This window comes from Sphaeramia orbicularis, chromosome 8 (assembly GCF_902148855.1).
Source record: "Sphaeramia orbicularis chromosome 8, fSphaOr1.1, whole genome shotgun sequence".
NCBI lineage: Eukaryota > Metazoa > Chordata > Actinopteri > Kurtiformes > Apogonidae > Sphaeramia > Sphaeramia orbicularis.
This window is the reverse complement of record NC_043964.1, coordinates 34,115,196-34,143,146: the sequence shown is the minus strand read 5'-3', so window position 1 is coordinate 34,143,146 and position 27,951 is coordinate 34,115,196. Positions and strand designations below refer to the sequence as shown.

At 37.7% G+C, this 27,951-nt stretch overlaps 1 protein-coding gene across 1 annotated transcript; it reads left to right on the top strand.

Moving 5' to 3' along the window:
- The first annotated feature begins 2,481 nt into the window (after nt 1–2,481).
- Nucleotides 2,482–27,432, top strand: nacc1a (nucleus accumbens associated 1, BEN and BTB (POZ) domain containing a). The gene is given in 9 exon segments (XM_030141226.1): nt 2,482–2,798; nt 6,894–7,047; nt 7,888–8,157; nt 9,039–9,278; nt 9,280–9,670; nt 11,701–11,868; nt 17,235–17,340; nt 18,967–19,064; nt 23,792–27,432. Coding segments are annotated over 8 exon segments (1,704 nt in total). The 5' UTR covers nt 2,482–2,798; nt 6,894–6,921; the 3' UTR covers nt 24,097–27,432.
- Nucleotides 27,433–27,951: the final 519 nt, after the last annotated feature.

Genomic DNA, 27,951 nt, shown 5'->3' with positions numbered 1-27,951 from the left:
CGCATGGTTGTTACAGATCCCATCATACTGATGCTCGGCAGCCATGTCACCGTTTCCACAAATGATCCCTGTGCAAAAACTAGTATCAGAATTATTTATTGTACAGTTTATCATCATACTAAAGAGTAAATAACAATATAGAATTGTTATTTCTTTATAAAAATGCTTATTATTAGAAAACTGTTGATTTAAAAAGTGATGTGTGACATTCTTAATGCATGTATTGGCGTAACATAAGCAGGATGGATCAGCACTATACTCCATATTGAACCTGTAAAAATAAAACGTGATATGTAGTATATAATCTTGTAAGAAAAATTGGGGAATCTAATAGAATAGAATATTTGTTTTTCAGGTAAATTCAGTTAAAATATTAACTTGGCCATTTGTGACATGAAAATATAGCATTAATTGTGATGAAATTGGACATTTTTGACCTGAAAACATAGTTCATATGACCATCAACATGTTGCAACAGAACTGAAATCCTGTAAATTTGCAGAACTTGCATTTACCAACACAAAGTTCCTTTGGGGATTCACTTATATTGATTTCTTATGCACAAGGACATAAATAAGACCTCTAAGCAAATTTTAGCCGAAATATACTGTATTATTCCATATCTGCGGACCTTTGCAAACTATACTGAGATTAGTACAGTTGAGTTTCCATTTTATTCCCTTAATATGATGCTTTTTCCTAGTCTGATAGGCGTGTGAAGGAAGAGAAATTGGGATTAGGTCACAAAGTCTGTAAATAAACTTTGATTGATTGATTCTTTATTCCTCTTTTGTATGACAAAGTAAAAAAAGTAAAAACATATGGTCTGTATTAAAATCTGCTGTACTGTCACGACTATCATAGATTTACATAAAAACAAAAAAGTCTATATTCCTCTTTGTTGTGAGCACAATAATCCCACTAGTGTGCACGTGGCTACATCCTGTGACAGATACATTTTGTTATACCACAGGTGTCAAACATGTGGCCCGGGGGCCAAATCCGGCCCGCCAAAGGGTCCAATCCGGCCTGCGGGATGAATTTGTGAAATGCAAAAATTACACTTTAGATATTAACAATCAATGGTGTCAAAATCATTTTAATTCAGGTTCCACATACAGACACATACAGTCCAATTAGATTTGAAGTGGGTCAGACTAGTAAAATATTATCATAATAACCTATAAATAATGACAACCCCAAATTTTGTCTTTGTTTTTTTGGTGTTAAAAAAGTAAAATTACATGAAAATATTTACATTACCAAACTATACTTTTATAAAAAATGCGAATAACCTGAACAAATATGAACAAACGGAAATGTCTTAAGTAAAGTTAATCCAATTTTACCTATATTCTGTCTGTTACTACAGGTTTTTTGTGATTGCAGTGCATATGTGGAAACAATAAACTGATAAACTGAGTGGGTCAGACCAATAAAATATTATCATAATAACCTATCAATAATGACAACCCCAAATTTTCTCTTTGTTTTTTTGGTGTAAAAAAGTAAAATTACATGAAAATGTTTACATTACCAAACTATACTTTTATAGAAAATGCGAATAACTTGAACAAATATGAACAAATGGAAATGTCTTAAGTAAAGTTAATGCAATTTTACCAATATTCTGCCTGTTACTACATGTTTTTTGCGATTGTAATGCATAAGTGGAAACGATAAACTGATAAACCGAGGAATAATATTGTTAAAATTGAACTTGTTTATCTTAAGACAATTCAAATTGTTCATGTTATTCAGATTTTTAAGGAAACTTTATAGATGTAAACCTGATCATAATAGAATTTTACTTTTTTCACTGTTATTGGTTACTGGTTCGGCCCACTTTAGATCAAATTGGGCTGAATGTGGAACTGAACTAAAATGAGTTTGACACCCCTGTCTTATACTAAGGAAGGTTTGCTATTTGTTTGATTAGGATTTCCTTTTTATGTATTGACACAATAGGTTATTTACTGTTACTGCAGCTGTGTGTGCTGCTGTGTATTGTTTCCATATGATGATTAAATATCACGTATCCTCACTGAGAATGAATTCAAGCGCATAGGCATAAATACAGTACATAAATGTCTAGACTATACTGATGAAAACCCTGGAGGTGCACAAGTCTAGCCTTTGCATGTGGTGTACCAGTACGTGTACAGCCTATAATTAGATCTTTTAATGGTTTGTATATTTACACAAATCGACATGGATTACACCATAATGCATATCAGATAGGTATATTAGACAGGTGTTGGAGCACTTTGCATTTTGCACATAAGGTTTTTCTTGTTTACAGCCAACAAGGGTGCGGCTTTATCCCTACTTTATATGCGTGCACCGAGTTCAGTCAAGTTAAAGAAGTACACACACACGCGTCCTACTTTTCCCAATTTCACTCATATGCGGATAGAGAGAGAGGAGGAGGAGGAGGAGGGGTGTAGAGAGGGTGGGGGGTGGGGGGGTAGAGTTTGTCCATGCAGGCTCCTACTGTTGCTGTGCCAATGCGCAAACAGTCTACGCCGTGGGATAGGTCTCCCCAAATTGAGGCTGCGCTCGAAACGATCATGCGATTGAATGACGAGCGCGTCATGCTTGTCTTCCTCCTCTGTTCTTTGCGATCAGTGGCTCTGTGTTCCGCAATCCCCTGGGATACTGTACCGCCCTCGATGGCTCTGCTATTGGCGTTTATCTCACACTGAATGGCTGCCTGGAGCAAGGGAAAGCGGGGAGAAAAGCGCGCTGCGTCCCCTCCTTTGAACCAAGGCTCTGCGTAAAACTTCCCAGCGAAGGGGGTGAGTCTAGTCTACCGGTGTATGTGTGTGTGTATATGTGTGTATATGTGTGTGTGTGTGTGTGTAGCTCTACCCGGGTCGTTTGAGGAGAAGTAGGAGGAGGGGGGGAAAGAGGTCTGAGCCGGTATTAGTATTTGGATTGATAGCATAGGTCCAACAGGGCATTTAATTTGGGGTTAAGGCAACCCAGGCGCATAAAAGGGGATGGGTTCATGTTGGGACAGTCCGAAACTCTCCAAACAGTGAAAATGCAGCTTGGGAGTGAAGAAGCTGGGGGGATGGGGAGGAGGAGGAGGAGGTGGGGGGGTACATTTCAAAGGTATTCTCACAAATATGCGAAAATGCAATAGCAGTCAGGTTTTTTTTTTTCCTTTTTTTTTTTTTTTTTTTTTTTTTTTTGGCAGGGCACCCCTTGTGAGCGCCGGTCGTAAAGAATTGTGCCTTGTTATGCTTCCACCCCCCGCTCCGTGCCGCACTGGTTCCGTCTGGCTCGCCCTCAGCTGCTGCGTGTCCTGGGATGACCTGTTGATGTCGGTAGAATGGAGAATGGCAGGGGGAGCGATTTCCCCCATCACCAAAATATTTAAATAAGCAACATTTGGGCTTGACAACCCGGCGCGTCGCAGCACGGCTACCTCGTCCGCGTGCAGGCAGTAAGTGTTTTGGGTTTTCTAAGTGTGTGTGTGTGTGTGTGTATATATGTGTGTGAGGAGAGAGAGAGGGAGGGAGGGGGGGGCAACAATCGCGGAAATGCTTGACATTGTGCGGCTGTGGGGCTGACTGTGCATGAGGTGGATGGTGCGCCGGGGCGAACCCAAAATATTTAACAGTGCTGTTAGCTTAGCATTAGCCACCTATAGGCCTGGGTATGCGGATGGGGGAGCGCATCTAACATTTCGGTGCGGCTGTTCGGTTCTGTACTCTAATGAAATGTCTTTGGACAGTAACACCGCGTCTGTCCTCTCACCTCACCGGCTTTGCTATCTTATCACCGGCTTTTACTGCCATCCCATGTCACCCCCCCCCTCTCCTCCTCCTCCTCCGCCCCCTCCTCCTCCTCCTTCTCCTCCCGGTGCCAGCAGACGGTGGGGCACTGCCGGCGGCGGGGGAGACTGGCGCACGGCGCGGCCACACCGGAGCGCAAAAAAAGACAAAAAAAAAAAAAAGCGCTCCATCTATTCTATCTCCTTTTAGGTATTTCACTCAGTAAAGCTCTAGTATAAGTGTTTTTTATAAGTTTGACCTGTGATGTTTATTCTCTGTTACATAAGAATCATCATTAATCAGGCTTGTGTATGTGTTGACTCATACACACATACAGGCATGGACACATACACATATGAACCAGGAAATGCCTATAGAGCCCTTGTGTGCACTTTGCCTCTGCCACTCCACATCATAAGCCACACTGCAATCAGAAAAAAGCCCTTTGGTGTTTTCAGAAGGACTAAGCTGAAAAGTAATAATACAGTATCAGATGTGAAATGTGTTGACAGCTGTTCCATCATAACATAACATAACACAAGCTTCTATAATAAATGCAGGCAAAACATTTCTTAAGACCACCATGAAAAATCTATGGACTTAAGCATGTTGTGAGTATGATTGACCTACTTTCGTCTTGTAGCCTGGCTGGTATGAGTTCTAAGCCACGGGGGTGAGTTAGGGTGAATTTCATCTGTTCACATTGCAGCACTGTACTGTACATTTAATGGAACGCGGACCTGAGATGATCCCTTTTTCTTTTTACAGGCTGCGCTGCCCCTCCTTAGTGCATACAGGCACACATGCACACACACACACACACACACACACACACACACATAGTCACATTCTCCCTCACTGTCAGGGCAAACTGTGCAAACACACCCTGCTCTCAGCCCTGTGTTTGTGTGTCTTTATGTGCACGCATGTGTGCTTACTGCGGCTCGCCAAACTGTAAACAACCAGTATTGTTTAATGTCTGTGTGTGAGTCAGTGTGCCTTTTGTGGGTTTGTTTGAGTTTGTGTGTGCGCATCTGTGTTTTAGTATGAGGGAGAGGGAGCTTGAGTGAGACAGAGACAAAGAGAGCATTTCTCTTTACCCTGGAGCTTGGCTTGGTCCCAAATGAAAGGCTTTGGATATGATGGGGCGGCTCACTCCAGCCTTCATCAGTCAGTCACACCAAAGTTGGTTGTATGCCTCGCTCAGGGTGGGCTTCACTCACTTTGTTCTCACTGTATCAGAGATAGTCTTTGTTATGTATGTATGCATGTCGGTGTGTTTTTTTGCAGCCTACTCTCATGCAACACTTTTAAGTGGTATAGCATCTGTGTGAAAAATAGCTTTACCAAGGCCAAGCAGTGCACCCTTCTGTGCAATGCTGAGCCTTATCCTCTGTTACATGTATATATAAACACTTACGACACTAGAGTTTTATAGTCAGTGAAATGGCATGTGGGCTTATCAGGTGATCTGTTATTGAATGCTTTCAGTTACTGTGGGGTAATAGAGTGTAGTTTCTATTATGCACATTCCAGCACTGAAAACTACTTTCCTACAAAAAGGTAATGCATTCAAAATATAAGACATTATAGAAAATTTGGAGGGTTTTTTTCAATAGTGATTGTATAGATTCAGTATCTATGAAACTGCTCAATAGTGTCAAGTAGGGCTGAACAATATGTACAAAATTTCATATCTCGATATTCATGCCACATATCTCGATATCGATACGATATGACTACGGGTTTGGTGAAAACCAAGCATTTTTCAGAAAAATACAAACATCATAATACAAAAGAATGTGGAAAGTGCAGTTTTATTTATAAGAACTCACTGCCAGTCATCAACATTAACATAAAGTATGAATAAATAAATTACAAATCAAACATTTTACATTTTACATTGTACATGCAGGACGAGCGCGGGGAAATCTATATTAGTTATGTCATTGCTTTTTCGATATTAATATCTTGAATGTTCATATCTAGATATAGATACGATAACAATATATCTTTAAGCCCTAGTGTCAAGCAGCCTGCCCTGTACAAAGCAGAAGGAACACTTTAATACTGACAATTATCATATAGGAATCCGCATGACGGTGCAGAGCAAAGGGTATATTTATCTTTGACTGTTTAGAGAAGTGAATGGAAACATGCTATGCAGTGTTTGTTCAGGCCACACACTTTTGCACATAGAATAACAGAGTATGACCCAGTTATTTAAGGACGCAGGATTTTATAGCTCATGGAAGACAGAAAATAAAACAAGCTTTTACTGACCCCGGTCCTGGCAGTAACAACTACTGCATTACTGGGGTGATGTATAGGATTAATGCAATGTAGATTATCCAGAAAAGCTTCAACAAAGCCTTATTTCAAATATCATATAAGCTTGTTCAAAGAGCTCAAATGGGCTGGAACTGGGGTGTGTTTTTAGATGAAACTTTCAGCCATGTCATTGTGTCCAAGAGTGCAACAATCCAACATTTCTTAGTTGTTTTGAAGTTTGTTTTCCTTAATGTTTTGTCTCTCATCTCATAACTTTGATAGCACAGGATGAAACAGTGTGTGTGTGTGTGTGTGAAGTGGTCTAACCAAGTTACCAGGTTGCATGATGATTATGATAAACAGTAACTGTAACTGTTGAAAGGTGAACACAGTTGTTTAACAGATCAGTCAAGGCAGTCTCTATGCTGTATGTTTTAGGTGGAAAATCTCAGGTAGTCATTTACAACACGATGACAGCCTCTGCAACTGAGATGTAATTTTTAGCTGAACAATTTTAGCTTTAGAAAAACAAATCAGATCCAGCTATTTAATTTAACTCTCTTATGTTACATGTGTGCATATTATCTGGCTGTTATTTGAGCTGCGTGTTTTTGTTCGTTCTTTATGTTGTTAGTATCCATTGAAAGCAACTAAAAATGCACACAGTTGTTGAGGTATCAAAGAATAAAACAACAGTGTGAGTGAAGTGAAGTAAACTGAACCAGTGTTTCCAAACCACTGTTTTATGCAGAGTTTACAGTCTATGGATGAGGTATAACTTGACTGCTTTCTCTTGTGCTCATTCTTTTTTTCCCATTTGTGTTTCTCTCTCCCACTAAGACCCTTTGGTGGTGTGCGTAGGCGCACCATGGCCCAGACCCTCCAGATGGCGATCCCAAACTTTGGCAACAATGTTTTAGAGTGTCTGAATGAGCAGCGTCTGCAGGGCCTCTACTGTGATGTCTCTGTGGTTGTCAAGGGGCATGCCTTCAAGGTACGGAAGAGCAAGTTATATACAGTCTATACATTCAAATAAATACTGCTGGGATGATTTGAACAGAGTGAAAAGCCTTCTGTTTAACCTGACTTATGCATCGACACAGCAAAAAATCAAAATCTTACCAAGTGTATTGGTGGTCAAAATATCTCATCACACTTAAAATAAGACATAATCACCTAAACAGTAACTTTTCAGTGAGATATAAGAACTTATTTTTAGACAATAGATCTTGAAAATCTTAACTTCTTTCACTTGTTCCATTGGCAGATTTTTTGCTTGAATTAAGCAAAAAAAAATCTTGAATAAAGCAAAAAAAAAAAAAATCTGCCAATGGAACAAGTGAAAAGTATCTTTGTAAGATTTCTTGAAATAAGATTTTCAAGATCTATTGTCTAAAAATAAGTTCTTACATCTCACTGAAAAGTTACTCTTTAGGTGATTGTGTCTTACTTTAAGTGTGATAAAATATTTTGACTAGAAATGAGAAAAATACACTTGGTAAGATTTGGATTTTTCCAGTGAAGGTTGTGACCTTAAATATGGAGAAATCTTTTGTTAAAGTTTGTTAAGAACAGCTTCGTTTCACTAACTGACTTCGGATCTTTATTGTCATATTGAAATGATATCTATTTCTAAATATATTTAAAATAACGCATGTCTTCATATTAAGGACTCCTGCATGGTGCATTTTGTTGTGTTAAAAAACAAACATTGCTTATAAGTCCTGAATTGAGACCTTCTACGTCAAGAATTGTGATTTTATTTATTTATTTTTTAAAATTCGTTATCGATATGACACTGCTAATGGGACACTTTACTTATCTTTTGTCTTAGGCTCATCGAGCTGTGCTGGCTGCTAGCAGTTCGTATTTCCGGGACCTTTTCAGCAACAGCAATAGTGGAGGTGGTAGCAACAATGAGACGAGCCCAACCGTCGTGGAGCTCCCACCGGCTGTGCAGCCACAGAGTTTCCAGCAGATCTTGTCTTTCTGCTACACAGGCCGTCTCAGCATGACAGTGGGGGACCAGTTTCTTCTTATGTACACTGCTGGCTTCCTGCAGATCCAACAGATTATGGAAAAAGGCACCGAATTCTTCCTCAAGGTAAAGCTACTTGGAAAAGGGGGGCAAAAAATTTTCTATTGTAAACAGAAAACAAACAGTTGGGGTCTTAGGGCTATTTTTTTTTTTTTTTTTTTTTCATAACCAGTTCATTTATTTATTTTTCATTCCCATAGTGGAAAGGTTTATTTTCAATTGCAGGAGAGGAAGTTTAGACTTTATCAAGTAGGAGAACTGTAGTCTCTGTCTTTTGACTTTACTTGAGTGAGAAATAGTTTTAGTGAAAAGTTGTCAAAGGAAATATCAGTCACACTGACTGAAAAAATGCTATTTGTTTTCAGTGATTTGAATTCCATAGATAAAACAAAATCCATATGTATTAAATGTATTAAGCAATAATGTTTTTATTATTGTAGAAAAAGAAGTTTTACTAGTAAACTCATTTGTGATCTTGGATATGCAATCAGTTGGAATTGATTTTAAATGTAGATTTCATTCAGAGGTTTCATTTTGGTTGAAATAGAAAGTGTCCATCTGTAGTGGAGCATATATGTTTTATAGATATCTTATGAGGACCTGCTTAACACACTGTTGCCCATAAATGATTGTGATAGTGTGTTTTATTCTACATAGATAAAGTGTAGCTGGGGCTCAGTATGCAGTCATTGCACCTGGTCAAAGGTGATTACTGATGTGAATGAATAGGAAACAATAGAGGAATGTGCCTGAGGACAACATTTTTCCATCTTTATGGACAGCAGTGTAGTTAAAGTGTCTTGAATTGGACTAAAACGACTGAAAACTGAGCAGCAACCATCACAGAGCTCCACCACTAGCATTGCAAGACTGTAAATGCACAGCATCAGCACATCAATGTGTTCACAAAACACTGACAACATGGTGATCTTTGCATTTATTTTTAGGTTTCCTCTCCCAGCTGTGACTCTCAGGGCCTTCACGTAGAAGAGGCCCCTCCATCTGAGCCCCAGAGCCCTGTAACGCAGACCAGTAACAGTGCAGCCCGGCCCTCTTCCTGCCTGACACCACTACCTCTGGTATCACGGGTCAAGACCGAACAGCCGGCCGGCCAGCCGGAAGCATCCACTCCGTACTCTGTGGTCTGCACTCCTGTAGCCAAGCGGCTATGGGGAGGGTGGGAGCTGCAGAGATGGAGGTGGGGTAGGCTCAGGGAGTGGGGGTGGGGCCAGGAAGGCAGCTCGTTATTCCCAGGATGCAGTGCGGGGCAGTGCTATCCAGAGCCCAGGAGCCCTCGGACTGGCCATGGGTATAGGTAACACCGCAACCAGCTTGGCAGGAATGGTGGCCACTGGTGGGCCGAGCGGCAACGGCAGCACCAACGGGAGCTCTGCGGCAGGTGTCGGCATGTCAGAGGGTGCAAGCCCCGGCACCCTGAGCACCTACGCCAGTGACTCGCCCATAAGCTACCACGATGATGAAGAGGAGGAAGAAGGGACAGATGAATGTGCTGAGGAGCAGTACAGGCAAATCTGCAACATGTATACCATGTACAGCATGTTGAACATGGGAGCTGCAGGTAATACACAGCATTCTGTACTTTTACTACTGTTCACCTCTGAGTTTACTCAAAGAAAATAACATCCACATTACTGATAATATCTTGAACATTTACTGAGATAAATACCAACTTAAGTACTGATCGTCACAAGCAAATATTCATCTTCAGAACTGTAACGCATCAAAATATTGAAAAAAAGCACAAAATCTGTTAACCATATTTTAAAAGCAAGGGTAACTTAGTCTGTGATATGTCAGTGATCAACACTGATTTTGCAGAATTTCTTTTTTTTTTTTGTAATTATCTTTTTATTATTATTTCTTCAGTCAGCATCATCTTAGCATTTTACATCATGTACATGACTTCTATGTATGTAAAGAAAAAAAAACAAAACAAAAAAAAAACAAAACATGGGGAGTATTGACAGAAATAGTAAAAATATACAAAGCAACCCGAAATATAGTTAAAGGGAAATAACACCTATATTTCACATTCCATTCTTTTCCCCTGTATATGATGAACATTGAGCATTTAAAGTGTAGCACAAACCCAGGGTTTACATGGATCTATACGCACATTACTCTGATCAAGTAAAATCCACTCTCAGTAGTCTTATAAAATCAACCCAGTTTTTCCAGTACTTGGTGAATTTGTTTGAATCAGGTCTGACAGAGAAAGTCAACTTCTCCATCCTATAAATGTCATCTATAACCTCTATCCAGTCCTCCATTTTCGGCGCATCCTTTTTCAGCCACTTCCTAGTGATGGCTTTTTTCCCTGCTACCGACAATATTCTGAATAGATATTTATCCTGTGAATTTGTTATCCTCCGGTTCTCTTTTCCCAAGTATATAGATTCAAATGTGAATGGAAATTGGACTTTGAAAATTTTCTCCATGCTTTTCTTCAAAGCCTTCCAAAAAGGCAAAATATAAGGGCAGTCCCAAAATATATGAAAATGATTGGCTTTACTTTCACCCCATAAGAATTTCTTTTTTTTGTGCCATGTCAGTTTGATAAAGACAAGCCTCTATCCTTCATCTTCTATAGCGATACTGTGCATTAATATTATTTTATAGTAACATAGTAAAATCTTCATTCATCGACCATCAGTCATCTTACATGATGCTATGTTCCTAAATAGAAAAATATAATTTCTATCTAACAACCTTACACTCATACTCACACATAGATGGAGAATACAGGTGAATATTTCCATTACACAGCAGTAGGATTTTCATTCTCCTTCCTTCTGGTATCTGTGCGTTATTGTCTTGAAAGTCCCCCTTTGCTACATGAAAGAACAACCTCTGAGCTGCAGCTACAGCCTAAAAATGGCAAGGTTTGACAAAGACACACATCTTTTTATGTGCTTTTTTCTTTTGCTTGGATTCAGTCTCTAATCCCACAGCATTCTTCTTCATGTGCACTGCTGTTGCATTATGTGCTCGGTGCAGTTCAAGAACTAGCCAAACAACTCCAAAAACTTACACCCCTTTTCCAGACCACTTTTGTTAAAGCTCTGGCAATGGCACTAACAAAATGTGGAGGTAGTCCTGGCTCTGTGAGGGTAACGCATACCATATTCCAACATCTATGTTAATATACATGCATCATCATTTTAGACATACTCTAGCTGCAAGACGATCAGTGCTCAGGAAACTGTCATGTATTTGCAAACATGAAAAAGTGGCTCAATCTGAGGGACAATATTAAATGGTTTCCTTGGAGTCAGTGCTCTTATGTTGTAATGGCTGATCAAAATTGCAGTTTTAATGGGTTTAAAACATTTTTGTCCATGAGGAGCTTAGATAATATTTTTATTAAATTTCCCTAGTCAAGCAAAAGGATTGTCTGTAACTGTAAGAATAATAGCATTTGTTATATGGTCCAAGTTTTCCGCCCACATCCCTTAATCCCATATCTGATGTACTTCTGGTTTGAACAGGCATTGTGCTACACACTCATGAGGACCTAACTGTTATGTCTTTGTGTTAAAAGCGATCTAGTTTTGTTCTAATTTCACAGTTTTGGTTTTTCTCCAGCAGCTGGCGAGCGTGTTGAGGCGCTTCCAGACCACACAGAGACGCGTGGTCGGATGCGAGGCCGTGATCTTACATGTCTACCTGCAGAGCTCATCGCTCAAATAGGCAACCGCTGCCATCCCAAACTGTACGAGGAAGGAGACCCTGCTGAGAAATTAGAGTTAGTCTCAGGTATGTCCATGTGTTCTGAAAAACCTGTCACTACAAAAGACACAAACTGTCTTTTTTTTTTTTGTGTGTGTGTGTGTGTGTTTTTCTCAGTCATTGCTAACATTTAGAGGTGTACAGTCTTCCTCCAAATAAAGACTGGAATTCAGGTACAAGCTGGATGTTGAATAAAGGCCAAGGATTAGTTTAGATGAACAGATAAAGACTGGCTCCAAACTGCAGGTCTGGGTAGAAATTAAGATGGTGCTTGTCATTGAATGTGCTGCCAGTTGAGCATCATTTACACTTGTACTGGTTTGAGGAAGTGAAATATATAATTCTTCTCCTCTATGTCAAACACACTGTCTGAAGAGTTTTTATTGACAGTCAATCACTATAGATGTGCATGTCTTAAGCCTGAACTAGTATACCTTAAAGACCTGCTGCACATTCACACAGGATGAGTAACAACTGTTTTTTATTATACTAATTTTTACACCAGATCCAATGTTGATATTTGATATTTTCTTCTCTGAACGACTTCAGATTGCTCCTGAGGTGAATGAGTGTCCATACGATACTGTGACATGCATTGGGACTAATATTGTCAAAGGACCTCTACAGTCGTGGAAAAAATCATTAGACCACCCTTGTTTTCTTCATTTTCTTGTTCATTTTAATGCCTGGTAGAACTAAAGGTACGTTTGGACAAATATAATGATAACAACAAAAATAGCTCATAAGAGTTTAATTTAACTGCTGATATCTAGCCATTTTCCATGGTTTTCTTGATAATAAATAGTGCTGTCAAACGATTAAAATTTGTAATCAGATTAATCACAGGGTTGCTGTGGATTAATTTCGATTAATCACGATTAAATATTCATTTCTAATCTAATGAGCAAACAGACTCAAGTAAGAAATGAATATAAATGCACTTAACGTGTTTATTAAACACCTTTAACAGTTTCAACAAAACAACTTGAAGCAATTGTTCCATCTTTTTTTTTTACTCATTTTTCCCATCCCGAGGGCCAACATGCTGTTTAGCGTCCTCCATCTTTGTGGGTTGGTTCTGCTGTCTGTCACTACTAGATCAACTGCCCATTTGCACATGCGCGATGCTAACTCTACTTGGACAAACTGTCCCAAAAAAAGGGGTTGCCAGAGATGTTCAGAATCATTATGTGCTGCAGATGGGTTAATTGCGTTAAAATTTTTCATCAGATTAATCATTATGATGGATTATTTCGTGTTAACGCATTAATTTTGACAGCCCTACTTGATAATAACCAAAATCACTTCAGTTCTTACATCAATAGCTATGGCATTTTACTGCTAAAAACAGTGCTTTTAGGCATTACATGTTTTCTTTTCTGTCTGTTTTAGTCACATGATACACACAGGAGTTAGTACTTGATTGCATAACCATTGTTTTTAATGACTTTTAATGGTCTAATAATTTTTTCCGCATCTGTATGTTTGCTGAAAAAGTGTTGCATATTTGTGGAGGAATTTTTACTTTACAAATGACAGACATTGCAGATTTGCACAGGATTATGACTGGAGAAGACCTCTGCAATTGTTACAAACTACCAGAGATCCACAGGTAATAATAGTCTGGTGTAAAATGGGCTTTAGTACTGTGTCTCTGTCAAACTGTACTTTTGTAGAAACTTGCTAGCACTACAGAAAGGCTAAAGCCCCTGTCACACAAGACTAATAATATCTGTCAGTTAATTTGAAGTAATTGTGGAGGTTGTCTGTGATCATAATCCTGTGTGAATCTGCCATGTTTGTAATTTATAAAGAAAAAAATCCACTTCAAATTTTTAACCTGATTTCACCAAAAACACACAGGTTTAGTGATAATATTGGTTCTGTGCGAATCCACACCTCTGATTTAGTGAGATTTTTAGTGTTGTCTGCATATTTTATGGGCGATGGATGCTGGTGATCATAAATGAAAGTGTCTGAAATGTTTTGGGGTGGAAAGTCAGAAAATTCATGTCGGGATGTTGCATTAATATTCACTGAAAGAGCAAACTTAAATCCTGAGTGATGTGAAAAGATGATGAAATGGAATATTCTTCAGTCTTTTCAACAGTTACCTGTTCGCTGTAAACCTTGACATCAAAACCAGGGAATAACGCCAGTAAATTTGAGTGAAAAACAGACTTTGCTCATCCTCTGTGAATGCGCCACAAGAAATACAGATAAGGGGGTGGTTAATTTCCAAATCAGCGGAGATCCACAGATTGTACTAGTCCCATGCAAATAGGGAAGACTAAGTAGAAGTAAAGGGTTTCCTTCCACTTCCAAAGCAAGAGGATTGAAACTGTTTAGTACACAAAGACTGGAGTGGATCAGACAAGGTATAATATAGCTATTTCTGCATCAAACAGAGGAAATTAGAAATTAAATAGAAACCTCTTTCAAATATAGGCCTGGTACCCTCTGCAGCTGAAGCAAATAAAGGCCATGGCTAATATTTGAGGAAATAGAATATGTCATATATATATATATATATATATATATATATATATATATATATATATATATATATATATATATATGTAGTCTGCTTAAGAGAAAGGAGTTGTTGTTAAAAATACAACAACAAGACTAGATTACAACAAAAACCTTATTCATTTGAACTAATCAAGACAAGGCCAGTGACAGTGATCGTGATTTATACACACAGAGAGTGAATGCTAAAAGACTGGGCTTGGCACTGGCATGCAGATTATGCAGCAGTACCGCACATGTGACTCAGTGTGTTTATGTCACAAAGATCCTGTGACTATGTCTATGTTATCTTAGCAGCAGGGTTACATACCGTAAAATATATTGTGTGACAGAGACTGAAAAAGACATGAATAAAGATGGAAAGGAATTAATAAAAATCAAGTGGCAAGAATGTAAAGGGAATGCTGTCATAAAAATGGAATGTTTGGTTATTTTGTTCTTTATAACAGATCTTTTGTAGAGTGAGGAAAGGGGACAAAATAGTAATGCAGAAAATAGGAAGAATTTAAAGGTTGAATATAATAGATTTGTGTGTTTTGTGCGCTTACTTGAAGTTTGTGTTTGATACTAGTTTAGCTTTGAGCCAGTCGTTTGTTAACTAACAGGATTCTTGATCATAATTCCCAAAAGGATTCTGTTGGGTTTCTGTGAATTGGCTTAGAGTCTGGTTTTGACCAACTCTATATATAAAGTGTCATGAGATAACTTTTGTTGTGATCTGGTGCTATATAAATAAAATTTGATTGATTGATTGATTTGATTGATTTTCCCCTGTAAGTCGCTTTGGAAAAAAGCATCTGCTAAATGCATAAATGTAATGTAAATGTAACATCACTGCAAAGTTAATGATACAAGGTTATTTTCGTTTACGAAAACTAACGAAATGACGAAAATTAGAATTGAAAAAAACATTTGTTAACTGATATAAATAAAAACTGTAATTAAAAGAAAAAAACATAACTGAAACTGTATTGTGTGCTTACAAAACTAACTAAAACGTATAAAAATTATGGATAAAATTCCCTTCGTTTTCGTCTTTGTCAATGTCGGATTGATATGAAAGCGACTTATTTCGCTTGAGCAATTTTAGCTAGCAGCACCATACGACACTTCACAGCCCGTCACTTCTCATCACTTGTCGTTTACAGCCATCTTCTTGTCCGAACTCTACCTGGAAACATGGAGACTAAAGCTGGGAGAAAGCAGCAGAGTCCTGTATGGGATTTATTTGAATACGACGGAGGAGAACAGAAAAGATACGACAAAACTAAAATGAATACTAAAACTAAACTAAAACCAAGCATTAAGAAAAAAATGAAAACTAATTAAAACTGGCAAACCTGCTCTAAAAATGAATTAAAACTAACTGAAAGAAAAACAAGTCAAAACTAAATAAAACTAAATTATAATGAAAAATCCAAAACTATTAGAACCTTGTAATTATAGCTATTTTTGTGCTATGAACTGGAGCAAATACAGTCATTAAGGGTTTTAGCAGAAAAGAAAAACCCCAGTATTCTATACAGAAAGTTCCTGGTATAAAAATGTAGGCTTAAAAATGGCGTTACCTAATGTCGACTACCCCCCAGAGACTCCAACACAAAGTCCACCTAAGAACAGAAGCACACACAAATCTAACCAATTGTACCTTTAAAATTGAAGACAAAGAAGAATATAAGCAGAAACTTGAAACTTAGGCACAGCTACTTATTTTCATTTCCTGCAGTGTTTGACATGAAACTGCAATTCCAATTATTCCAATAAATGTACTTTTATATGGTCTGCAAAACCTAAATCATAGGTAAAAGTATCATAAAGTGAGATATTTGCTGTAGGGTCATTCCATGGCAATTCAACCTATGGTCCCCACATGACCCCCTCAGATAATTCTGAAAAAAATTCACACCAGTTCTGGGAAATCTATAATTATTCTATCTGAACCATCATGCAGTTCCACACCCTAGTTCAAATATCTCAAGTATTATCATAACTTGTGCAATAATCAATGCCATTATACTGTTAAAAATGCCATTTACACCTACATTTGTATACAATTTGAAGAAAATATAGTCATGCAGTGAAAAAAATATTGAAAATAGAACCAATTCTATCCCAAAGCTAAAATTCTGTGCACAACATCTTGAAACATATGTGAAGACATGGTAAAAATTTCAAAATTTTCATTAACTGGTCACATGGTAATATGGGTGCTCAAATAAAGAGTATTTTTGTGAAAAATTGAAATTGACCCATTTTATTCATTGCCTCACAGCAACACTTTTCATTGAAATGTAGTCTTTTTGCAGTATATTGTTGCATCTTGACTATAAGAATCCATGCAAAAAAACTTAGGTCTCTACAGTCATCCATTATGGCACAGTGCAAGCCTGAAGAGAGAGGGCATTTGGAAGAATTAGCCTTTTGGCCTGATTTCAAGGCCTCATGGACCAAACATGAAGGCACCTATGATTATTTTGATGCAAAATATGGTCTTTTTAGGGGGATTTCACCCCAGACAGTAAGTTTCAGCAGTGTGGCTTGAATACCTAAGGAGATATAGCTCCTCAAAGTTGGCCAAAAAGCAAATTTACAAAACTTAAGAAAAAAAAAACAATTTTCTATTACAGATATGACATTAAAATTCTGGATGTGTTTATTTATCTGGTAGGTGAACAAGTGTGTATTTTTTCAGAATTTTCTGAGGGGGTCACTTTCTGAAATCTGGTTGATTTGGGATGGAATGACCCAGTAAATATATCTTGCCCTTACTTAAGATAAAGTAAAAATGCACATAGGTAAACAATGGCGACTGTGTTTGTTTGTGTGTGGATGGCTGATTTCCTTTGCATGTGTATTTCCAGGTACTTCTGTGTATATATCGCGGGCCCAGCTAATGAACTGTCATGTGAGCGCAGGGACCAGACACAAGGTGCTGCTGAGGAGGCTGCTGGCTGCCTTCTTTGACAGGTTTGTTCCATCTGTCAGTGTCTGGGACTATTTCTGCTCATGTTTGCTAACTTTACATGAAAGACAAACACTCAGTTTTAATATAGAAATTAACTCTTTCCCCGCCATTGACGAGATATTCCGTCAATTGCTTCCCAACGCTTCCCCGCCAATGACGAGATTTTCCGTCAATCCGTGTTTTCACTGTTATACTGTAGTTGGAGGTGTTGTGGATCATGTGAATTACTTTCCTTAGTCCAAAAACAAACAATTAAGCAGCTTTTTCGGAAAAATGACGGGCCGGGTTTAACGTTTTTGCACTGGAGTCTCCGTATCCCATGGCAACGCATCCAGCGGCAGTCACTGAATGAGGAAATGAAGACTGCAGGAACCGCGCGCAGTTTCAAAAGCCTTAAAGATGATTATGGAGACAGAGTCTGACAATTCAATATATGATGGAGCTACAGAAGAACCATTTAGAGACAGGAACGGAGAAACAGAAGGTGAGGGAGACGAAGACGGAACACGGGAAACAAGGAGCGGCTCAGGTCCGACACGGAGGTGCGGGTGGGGGGGGGGGCGGGGGCACAGAGCAACACGGAGAAAATGACAGACAGGAGGAAGAGAAAAGAGACATTTGTAGAGGACATTCAAGGAGAAGACAGACATACAGACATGGGACAAGACAAAGGACAGCTAGTCTGCATCTGTTAGAGTGAGTTCAGATTCAGACTGAGGACACAGAACATATTCAGCTGTAGAATGTCAGCAGGACACAGGGAAGACACTGTTGGATTTGGCTTTTGTATGAAATAAATAAATACATATATTCATACAGAGATAAATAACTAGATGTCCATAGAATTATTTACAGATCAAACACAGCAGCTGGTCCAACAGGAGGACCTGGTGCAGCCAAAGGCCAGAAATCTACAGTATTTAGTGCATTTGTTTCTTTTTTTCTTGAAAATGAGGAATATTGAGGTGTTTATATCCAAAAGCTAAACTACTATGTGTTAGACTTATAACTGATGTATGTAAATGTGCAAAGTTTAGAAGGAACCTGGTGCTTTACAAGATGTTTGGTCTAAAGTTTGGTGTGGATTCCCCTAACATTTTGTGGAATGATGGGATATCTTAGAGCTGTTTGTTACTATTATTGCTGTTATTATTATTTTATTTTGTGATTTTGAAGACAGTGTTACTGTTGGTAAATAAGAAAGAGTCAAAAATGTAAATAGGAAATCAGTTTTCTCTTGAAAATCAATATCTTTGAAAAAAATGCAATTTTCTCAGCTTTTTGCTCAAAATTCAGTTTTTTCCTGAAAATGACCAATATTCAAATGTTTATATCTCACGAACGAATAAAGATAGAATAAAATAGTTTTTTGTGTTTAAAAGTTGAAGTTCTGTTCTTTCTTTTGATGTATTCAGTGTTCACATACTCCTAACACAACATTTTCAGTGAGCCTCCAAAGATTAGTGAAAATGACCAAAACGGCTGGCGCTGGCTACCAACTCACTGGAAAATGCTCTGGCGGGGAAAGAGTTAAAGTACTTTTTATCTGCTGGCACTGATGGCAGAAAAAAGCAACTATTTTGGTTTTCTTCTGTTCTGTGCAACTCACTCTTATTTTGATTCATCAGGAATACTCTGGCCAACAGCTGTGGAACAGGCATCCGCTCATCCACCAATGACCCGAGCCGCAAACCCCTGGACAACAGAGTGCTGCATGCGGTCAAATGTAAGCATATATACATACATACAGTCACAGAAAAAATGATTAGACCACCCTTGTTTTCTTCACTTTCTTGTTCATTCTCATTCTCATTTACACTCGTACTGGTTTGAGGAAGTGAACTGTATAATTCTTCTCTGTCTGAAGTGTTTTTATTAATATTCAGTCACTATAGATGTGCATGTCTTAAGCCTAGACTAGTATACCTTAAAGACCTCTTATTCATTTACAAATTAAGTCACCAAATCTGTATTTTATGCTGTACATTCACACAGAATGAGTGACAACTGTTTTTTATTATCGAATCCAATGTTGATATTTGATATTTTCTCCTCTGAAGGACTTAAGATTGCTCCTGAGGTGAATGAGTGTCCATACTATACTGTGACATGAGCCTCATGTATTATTTGATTTGCATGGAACTAATATTGTCAAAGGACCTCTACAGTCACGGAAAAAAATTATTAGACCACCCCTTGTTTTCTTCAATTTCTTGTTCATTTTAATGTCTGGTACAATTAAAGGTACATTTGTTTGGATAAATATAATGATAACAACAAAAATAGCTCATAGTAGTTTAATTTCAGAGCTGATATTTATCCATTTTCCATGTTTTCTTGACAATAAGCAACATTACTTCAGTTCTTACATCAATATCTATGGCATTGTACTGACAGAAACAGTGCTTTTAGGCATTCCGTGTTTTCTTTTCTGTCCGTTTTAGTCACGATACACCTAAGAGTTAGTACTTGATTGCATAACCGTTGTTTTGGATGACTTTTGATGGTTTAATAATTTTGTCCGTGACTGTACATACATGTGAGACCAGTCACATCCTTTTTAGCAGAGAAATCATTTCTTCAGGTGCAAGTGAAACATTATTTCCTACCTCACACCAAGGTTATAATAGTTTTGGATTTTTCATTATAGTTTAGTTTTATTTAGTTTTGACTTTTTTTTCTCTAATTCAGTTAGTTTTAATTAGGTTTTAGAGCAGGTTTGCTGGTTTTGTTAGTTTTCGTTATTTTCTAAATGCTTAGTTTTAGTTTAGTTTTAGGTTTTTTTTTTAATATCTTTTATTTTCTTCGCCATCGAATTCAAATAAATCCCAGACAGGACTCTGCTGCTTTCTCCCAACTTTAGTCACCATGTTTCCAAGTAGAGTGGGGACGAAAAGCTGACTCTAAACGACAAGTGACGAGAAGTGATGGACCATTAAATATCATATGGTGCCACCAGCTAAAATTGCTTGAGGGAAATAAATCGATTTCGCATCAATCTGACATTGACAAAAATGAAAACGAAGGGAATTTTATCCATAATTTTATTCGTTTTAGTTAGTTTTGTAAGCACACAATACAGTTTCAGTTAGTTAACATTTTTTTCTTTTAATTATAGCTTTTATTTATTTCAGTTAACGAAAATGTTTTTACAATTCTAGTTTTTGTCATTTTGTTAGTTTTTGTTAATGATAATAACCTTGCCGCACACATATGTTAAGGGTTGACTGTCATATAGTGAGTAAAGTAGTAACTCACAATGACCACTAGATAGCAACATTTATCCTCTTGTCAGGAGCTGAATGTATAATGACTAAATATATGGACAATATAACAATTGTGTAGAATTTAGACGCTAAGTAAGGGATAATGCACTGGTGATTACCACATGATAGGGTGCTACAGAAATTGCAAGTTGTTGAATTCCGTCACTGATCAGTCAGATTTTTGCAAAGCTGTGTCGTAACAAACAGGGACTGGTTCATTTCTACTCCTCGGTAAAATGTGTGCTGACCTTGAAGATTATATCTCTATTCACTCAGGTCTAGTATTACCTGTGGGCCTGGTTTGATTTAGAAACTGCACACCCATCGTCTTTGTTTCATACGACGCATTTGCACAGGAAAAGCAGCACCTGTGTTTTACTGACATTAACCACTGGATATGATGCAGAGGCTCAGTATTAATAAGCTGTTGAGCCTGTTGAAACATAAACAAAAGTTCATTACCACACAGGACCATGCATATCATTCATCTCAACAGAAATGAAGGATTTCAGATAAAGGCTTCTTGACTTTGTGCCCAGAATGCTCTGCAAACTTTGCAGAGATCCTCCAAAACCACAGAGATGCTGATTCATACAGGACTAATATTATCACAGGATGTCAGTAAAATATGATAGGTAACACTGGTGTACAAGGGAAATGCCTGCAGAATTAAAGTTGTGAAACTTTACCAAGTTTGAGTCACTAAACAAAGAAAAAATAAGTACAAAAAAATGCTGGTTGGTTGTAGTTGCCAAGACACAGTCTTGGGTCATGATGTGAAATTTTTCGAATTAATGAGAGAATGTTTGTCTCAGATCTACTTCAAAACACTGTCTGCACATTACCGAACATTGACTTTACAGGTTCTCTCTAGTGTAAGATTTATACATTGTGTATAAATGTACATAAACCAATATATATATGTGTAATAACACTTTATCCTATACATTAAAAACATGGATTAACCAGCACTTTTGTCACTTTTATTTTCTAATTCATCTTATTAAACTAAGTAAGATTTAGAAATCTCTGAGGCAGATCATTTCTAAAATATTGTAGACCTTTGATAATATACAGTGGAATTTTTTCTCTAAAAAGGAAGCGATTAAGATCACAGACAATTTTTGCAAGTGCTACAAATGACTGCACACAGCAGGACATGCTTTTAAAATACCCTTTGAGATGTTCCATGTATAATTCAGTTTCAGGAGTTTTCATTTAATGCATCACTCCCTGTGGTTTAGATTAACATCTTCAGGTTCCAGTTCATGACACTAGTTGTTTTTTTGTCTTTATTTTTGTTGGTTTTGTACATGCAGTGGTGGTGGTATTTAATGTGTAAAGTAAACACTGGGGAACCACACAACATAGATTTGAGATCTCTTTTGAGATCTTGGATATTATCATGAAATATTTGCAGAAAAGTGTTTTCTGTGTTTCAAAAAGTGTGGCTGCATCAGACAGACACAAAAAAATACAAAGAAAATAATGAAACTAATTCCTGACAGTTTCAACATGTCATGCCCTGGATGTGTTTCATTTTGCTGAAACATCCATTTTTTTGACCTCGATGGAACAGTGAATGTGTAGAAGGGAGGATGTGGGTTTGGAGAATGGAACAATAGTTGGCAGAGTTCAATGACTTGAGTGATTTTTGTTTTGTTTTTTTTTTAACTTCTATTTATTCAAGTTTTTGTGACAACTTTACAAACAGTAAACAAACATAAAAAGACAGTCAGTAAAATTAAAATTACAGTGATGCTATAAGACTGGTTTATGTAATGTATGCTTGTGCAACATCACTAGCACACTGAGGTAATACATAGTGTCTGCACAATAGCTCATATCATATACTAAAATAAAACACATAAGTATGTGAATCAACAATGTTATTTCTTTACAATCAGTGAAAAGGAAGACAAGCAGGAAAAGCAAAACAGAAAGTGATAAATATCCATCATGTTATGTATTTAAGTCCAAATTATACTGCACTCCCAAAAGTTCCAGTGGCTTCCTCCATTTCTGCAGGAAAATATGAGTCCTTTAATGAATATAGTGTTCTAGTTTTACCAGTATCACAACTTCTGAGATCAGTGATTCAGTGATTTCCACATAGGAATGGAAGGGGGGGGGGGGGGGGGGGGGGGGGGGGGCAGGGTGTCTTCTCCAACCCATTTGACCATTATGACTTTCTTTGCTAGCATTAAAAGTGACTGGGTCACATCCTTATATTCTTTTACAAAAGCAGGGACCTTCCCTAGCAGACAAATCTGTGGGTTTACTGGTACCTAGGGATGTAACGATACGAAAATTTCATATCACGGTTATTGTGACCAAAATTATCACAGTTATCATTGTTATCGTGGTACTGTTGAAATTGTGCTAAAAATGTTCAAAAAGTACTAATAAACACACTGAAATAATTTAACCAAGTTGTATTTAAAAAACAAATAAATAAATAAAAAAAACAAATAAAATAATAGGCACAATGTACTTTCTCTTGGCAGAACCATTCAAGTATTAACCCTATTTTAGCCGTTTTTCAGTCCTTTTGATTTTGCCTTTATATACTATTTAAACAAATGTTTACTATACCCATGTTTGGTATCTTTGTTTTCAGCACAGCTTCTTCTATATCATCTGTCTATTTTTTTTTTTTTTTTCACTTTAACCTACTATATTAACATAAAAGGACAAAAATACAAAAAAATACAAAATCCGATTTGAAAAATGTATAAAATTTATTGCATAAATAACACAAAGATGCTTAACGAGCCTTTTCAAAGACTTTAAAAGTGAATATTGGTTCCAAATATTAGGTATAGAAAATTAAAATTGTAATAAATTAAAACTATACTCAAATATTTGACATAAAAGCAGATCTTTACATAGACATTTTCTCCCCTACAAGTGCGGTAATCAAACACGGTTATCATGATAATTAGAATTTAAACGGTAATACTAACCGTCTGCAATTTTACCACGGTTTATCGTTATACCGGTAATCGTTTCATCCCTACTGGTACCTGTTGATTCAGAGTGATTTTTAATGCCATAGATCACCAATACATGGAGTGTCAATAATTTGTTTTCCACTGTATGTGTATAAAAATGTTCAGTGACACCACTTTTGTCTTAGTGCTAGTTTAAACCATGAAGTTCAAGCGTCTGTTTCCCTTCTTCTCAGTTTATTGCCAGAACTTTGCCACCAGCTTCAAAGAGAGTGAGATGAATGCCATCGCAGCCGATATGTGCACCAACGCCCGCCGTGTGGTGCGTAAGAGCTGGATCCCAAAGCTGAAGCTACTGATGGCCGAGAGCGACGCCTACACCGCTTTCCTTCCCGACGGTGTCAAGACGGAGGAAGACACCCTGGGGGCGGATCCAGCATTTGACCCTGCCTCTCTGGAGGCCGGTGCTGGCATGGAGTCTGGCGGCTCCTCGGGTGAATCGCTACCAGGTGTGGGCGGGGATGGAGGACCATTATTTTGAACGTTGTGTTGGGGAAGGTCGGAATTTGGTGACACGCATACCAGTATTCCCCAGTTGCGCTTGCCTCCTCGCTGTTCGGCCCACGCTGATCTCTCACATCTGACTTTCTGTACTACACTGCTAGGGTCAACAGCGTCTGTTGCCCTGATGTAACCAGGACGTGAAACTTACATTTTTGCTTTATGACTGTAAAATGGAGCTAGTTGAGGAAAGGGAGAGAGTAAGAGGGTGTTTAGTTTCCTCCTAACGGCCCTCTGCCTCCCCTTGTCTTTTTAAGGTGTGTAAGTGCATATTAAATACATTCCCTGGATTGCGGGTGGTGGGGTGAGTTACAAGTGGAGTTTGAGGGGGAAGGGGTGGCTGGATGGAAGAGCTGGGAGTAGAGGTGACGAGTATTGAATGTAAGTGTCAGTGGCATTTTTCTCTATGCAAGCCTGACAACTTATTCCAGCCTCAGAAGTGGAACAAAATTCAGAGTAGATACTTGGATAAAATGAATCAACACTACCTGTTCTTCCTCACCTTGCATCTTCCACTCATCACCCTGCAAGTATCTTTCACCCCACCTAACTTTTCTTGAGACCAGAGAAAATCTATCTCACTTAAATGTTTCACTGTGCAGAGTCGTATATAAATATACAGTATATCTCATCTTTTCTCTGTTTTCTAAATTTTCTAGCATGTTTCTGTCTATGAACTACAAAGTCATCCAGAGAGAAGGGGAAGGTTTTTTATTGAGATGATTGTAAAGAAAATTAATGGGCAACAGGTAATCAAAGATGGTCATATTTTTAGAAGATCTATATTTATACAAGAGCCCATGCCTGGCATGGTGTGAGCAAAGAAAGTGAGAGGGATTGTTTTAGAATCTCGATCTTCATGTTTTATTTGAAAGAGATCTTGTCATATTAGGAAAAGTGCTATTTTTGCAGAAAAAAGGAGTATATTAAAGCAGTGTTATCATAGGACCCTTAGTCATTTATTTTTATTTTATGGTACAGAGTGATGAAATGAGCAGTTGAACTGCGACGTTTGAGACATTTCATCCTTGGTTCACTAGCTTAAAGGAATAATGAGACTGATTCAGCTGGCTTGACTGTTGTTGAAGATAATTATTTCTTGTTAGGTCGGAAACTGCAACGTTTGCCTCCTTAGATAAAACATTTGCCGACAGTATTGTGCAAATGCAAACATTACGGGAGATATTTATGGAATATTGGAATGTGCCTTTTAATCGAATCAATAATCAGAAGCCAGGTGGCTGCAGAGATGTCCAGGACGAAGCAATATAGCTTGAAACAAATAAGTTTTATGGTACTATCTATGTGTGTGTAACCTGGCTCTATGGTTAAAGAGGAAAGCGTGTATTGTTCGGCTGTATGTTTTTGGTGCGTAGTTTATTGATGTATCTAATGCATTTCCATGTTGGGGTACCACCTGTTGAATATGGGAATTCTAAAATGGCCGACGGATTTCTCTTGGAGTTTGACATGATTTTGCACCTTTCATCAGTAGTAGCGTGAAGGTTTCAGCACCTTATTGAGAAGAACCAGTGGTTCATGCACCTTTTGAGATGTGTAGCAATCAAACCCCTCTTGGTTGAAATGATCTTTTTTATGTCTGCCTGTGTTTCTTATTTAGAAGTGGCACAAATTCATTTTGTAAATAACCAAGACGACTGTTGAGTTAAACCCCAAGTGTTCTTTCTTTCCTGTTGCAGTATGTCTCTGATTATGAAACAGTTTTATGTGCAGCTTTATGTTTGCTAGACCCTTTTTGAATGCATGCTTTGTTTTTTTTCTGTTGCAGGTAGATAAAGATGAACGTACTGTGCTTCTGTAATAAGAAAGTGTAGGAAAACCTGAATGACTGACAACATCCTCCTTGTAAACAGATTTTACAGATAGACTTTATTGAAAGGTTGTATTTTTCTGAGGGCAGAGGGAATATATGCTACTTATTCAAGTCAGTTGAGTCAATCTTATTGAACAATGAACTCAGAGCATGTTACATATTACTGATTGCAATGATAAAGCCTAGTACAGACAGAACAAAACACATTACCTTGTGAGTATTCAGTAAGGGTAACAACAACAAAACCTCAGTAAGCTTTGCATTTGACTGTAGATGCCACATGAGCACTCCTCCCCCACTTACCTCTCCAGTATCTTTGAAGACTGTTGTGCTTCCTGTCCTTCCTGCAGCTGGTGTCATATGTCACTTCCACAAGTGTCATGTGTTTCTCAAAAACGCAAAGCAGCAGTAGATTTTAAGTGATTCCATTTGAAATTATTATAACATCTCTTAAGTTTTCACAGTGGCTTTATGCGTATTTCTGAACCGACAGTATCTCCAAAATCTGCATTTTAACACAACTCACATTACATGTTAGTCTTTTATTTTTTTACATGACACTTGGAAATAAGACAGTTGTTACCAGGTGTGTTTAAACCATCATATTTTTAATGAAACAAAAACTCCAAGAAAACAGGCTCTATGTTTTTACAGTAATTTGATTAAAGGACCAAGTGGCATGCCAATAACAATGACCTCTTAATTTATTACAGGTAGTTTTGGACATCCAACCTAAATGACATGAATAGAATGGGAAATGACCATATCTAATTTGTTATATTGACCCACAGTGCACTGCTAACCCGGGTACAGTACCCTACTGCTGTGCCTCGAGGTCAAGCGTGGAAACTGTGTTATCATCCAAATAATCCGAAATAATGAGTGGTTACAGTATGTGTCAGGGGTTAAAATATCAAGGCCAATGTTATATAATAGAAATCAAAGATATAAGTTTTGTAATTTTTACTTTTAACCATCATTTAGCATGTGTGTTTACACTTCACAAATCATGTAGACCTACACACTTGAATGGATAAGGTGTGGCACGGCTTGGGAAACCTTTTTTCACTAAACAGTACATATATAAATATGATTATATACATGTATAGATAAATACTGTATATTATATATAGATGCACACATAGAGGTCAGATTGTTTGTTGTGCACTTGCAGCATGAGGTATATATTTACCCAGAAACAGCGCTTCTTCACAACCTGTGCAGTACTTGTTCTGCCCACGTCTTTGCCCCTGCTCCTCGCCCTCTGTAACCCTGTAGCACCAGTGAACCTCCTGTTCTGCTCATCCTATTCTTTCTGTGTTCCAAGTGCCAATAACTTCGTGAAAGCCCTGTAACTGTGACCCAACATTATCAAAGGTAATTGCACATTAACAACTGTAAAATAAATAAATACAAATCATAGAGAAAATGTCAAAATTGACTAAATAATGAATATCTTAATAAAAGATTTGTAACAATTTCTCGGAATCTTTTTTTTTTTCGTGTGTGTATGTGTGTGTGTGTTACTCGTCATGTTTGTTTTAGTTATGTAATTTGTCAAATACTGGAAGACCTAACACAAAAATGCCTGTGAGGTTACCACACAAGTCATCAAATTTTTAAAATAGTGGCATATTTTTGAGTTATCTTACAATATAAATGTTGTATAAATGCTGTAACCCTACCCACAACTAGATTTGGATTGTGGAGGAATATAAAATGGACTATTGTCTGGACAAAGAGCATATTTATTCATTGGTGTCTCTGGTGGGCACTGCACCACAATGTGCAGACATATTTAAAATGTGATTCATTCAGTTGAAGTAACCAATCCTCATAAACATTCAGATTAAAACAGGTTTCAGGTGGAGCATAAACATGTGAGCAGAGTGACTTTTTGACTGGTTTACAGCATGAATCTAACTCTGCAGCATGCACACGTGGATGCTTCCATGATTTTGAAGATAAAATGGCTATACAATTGGTTTACCTAAATAAATC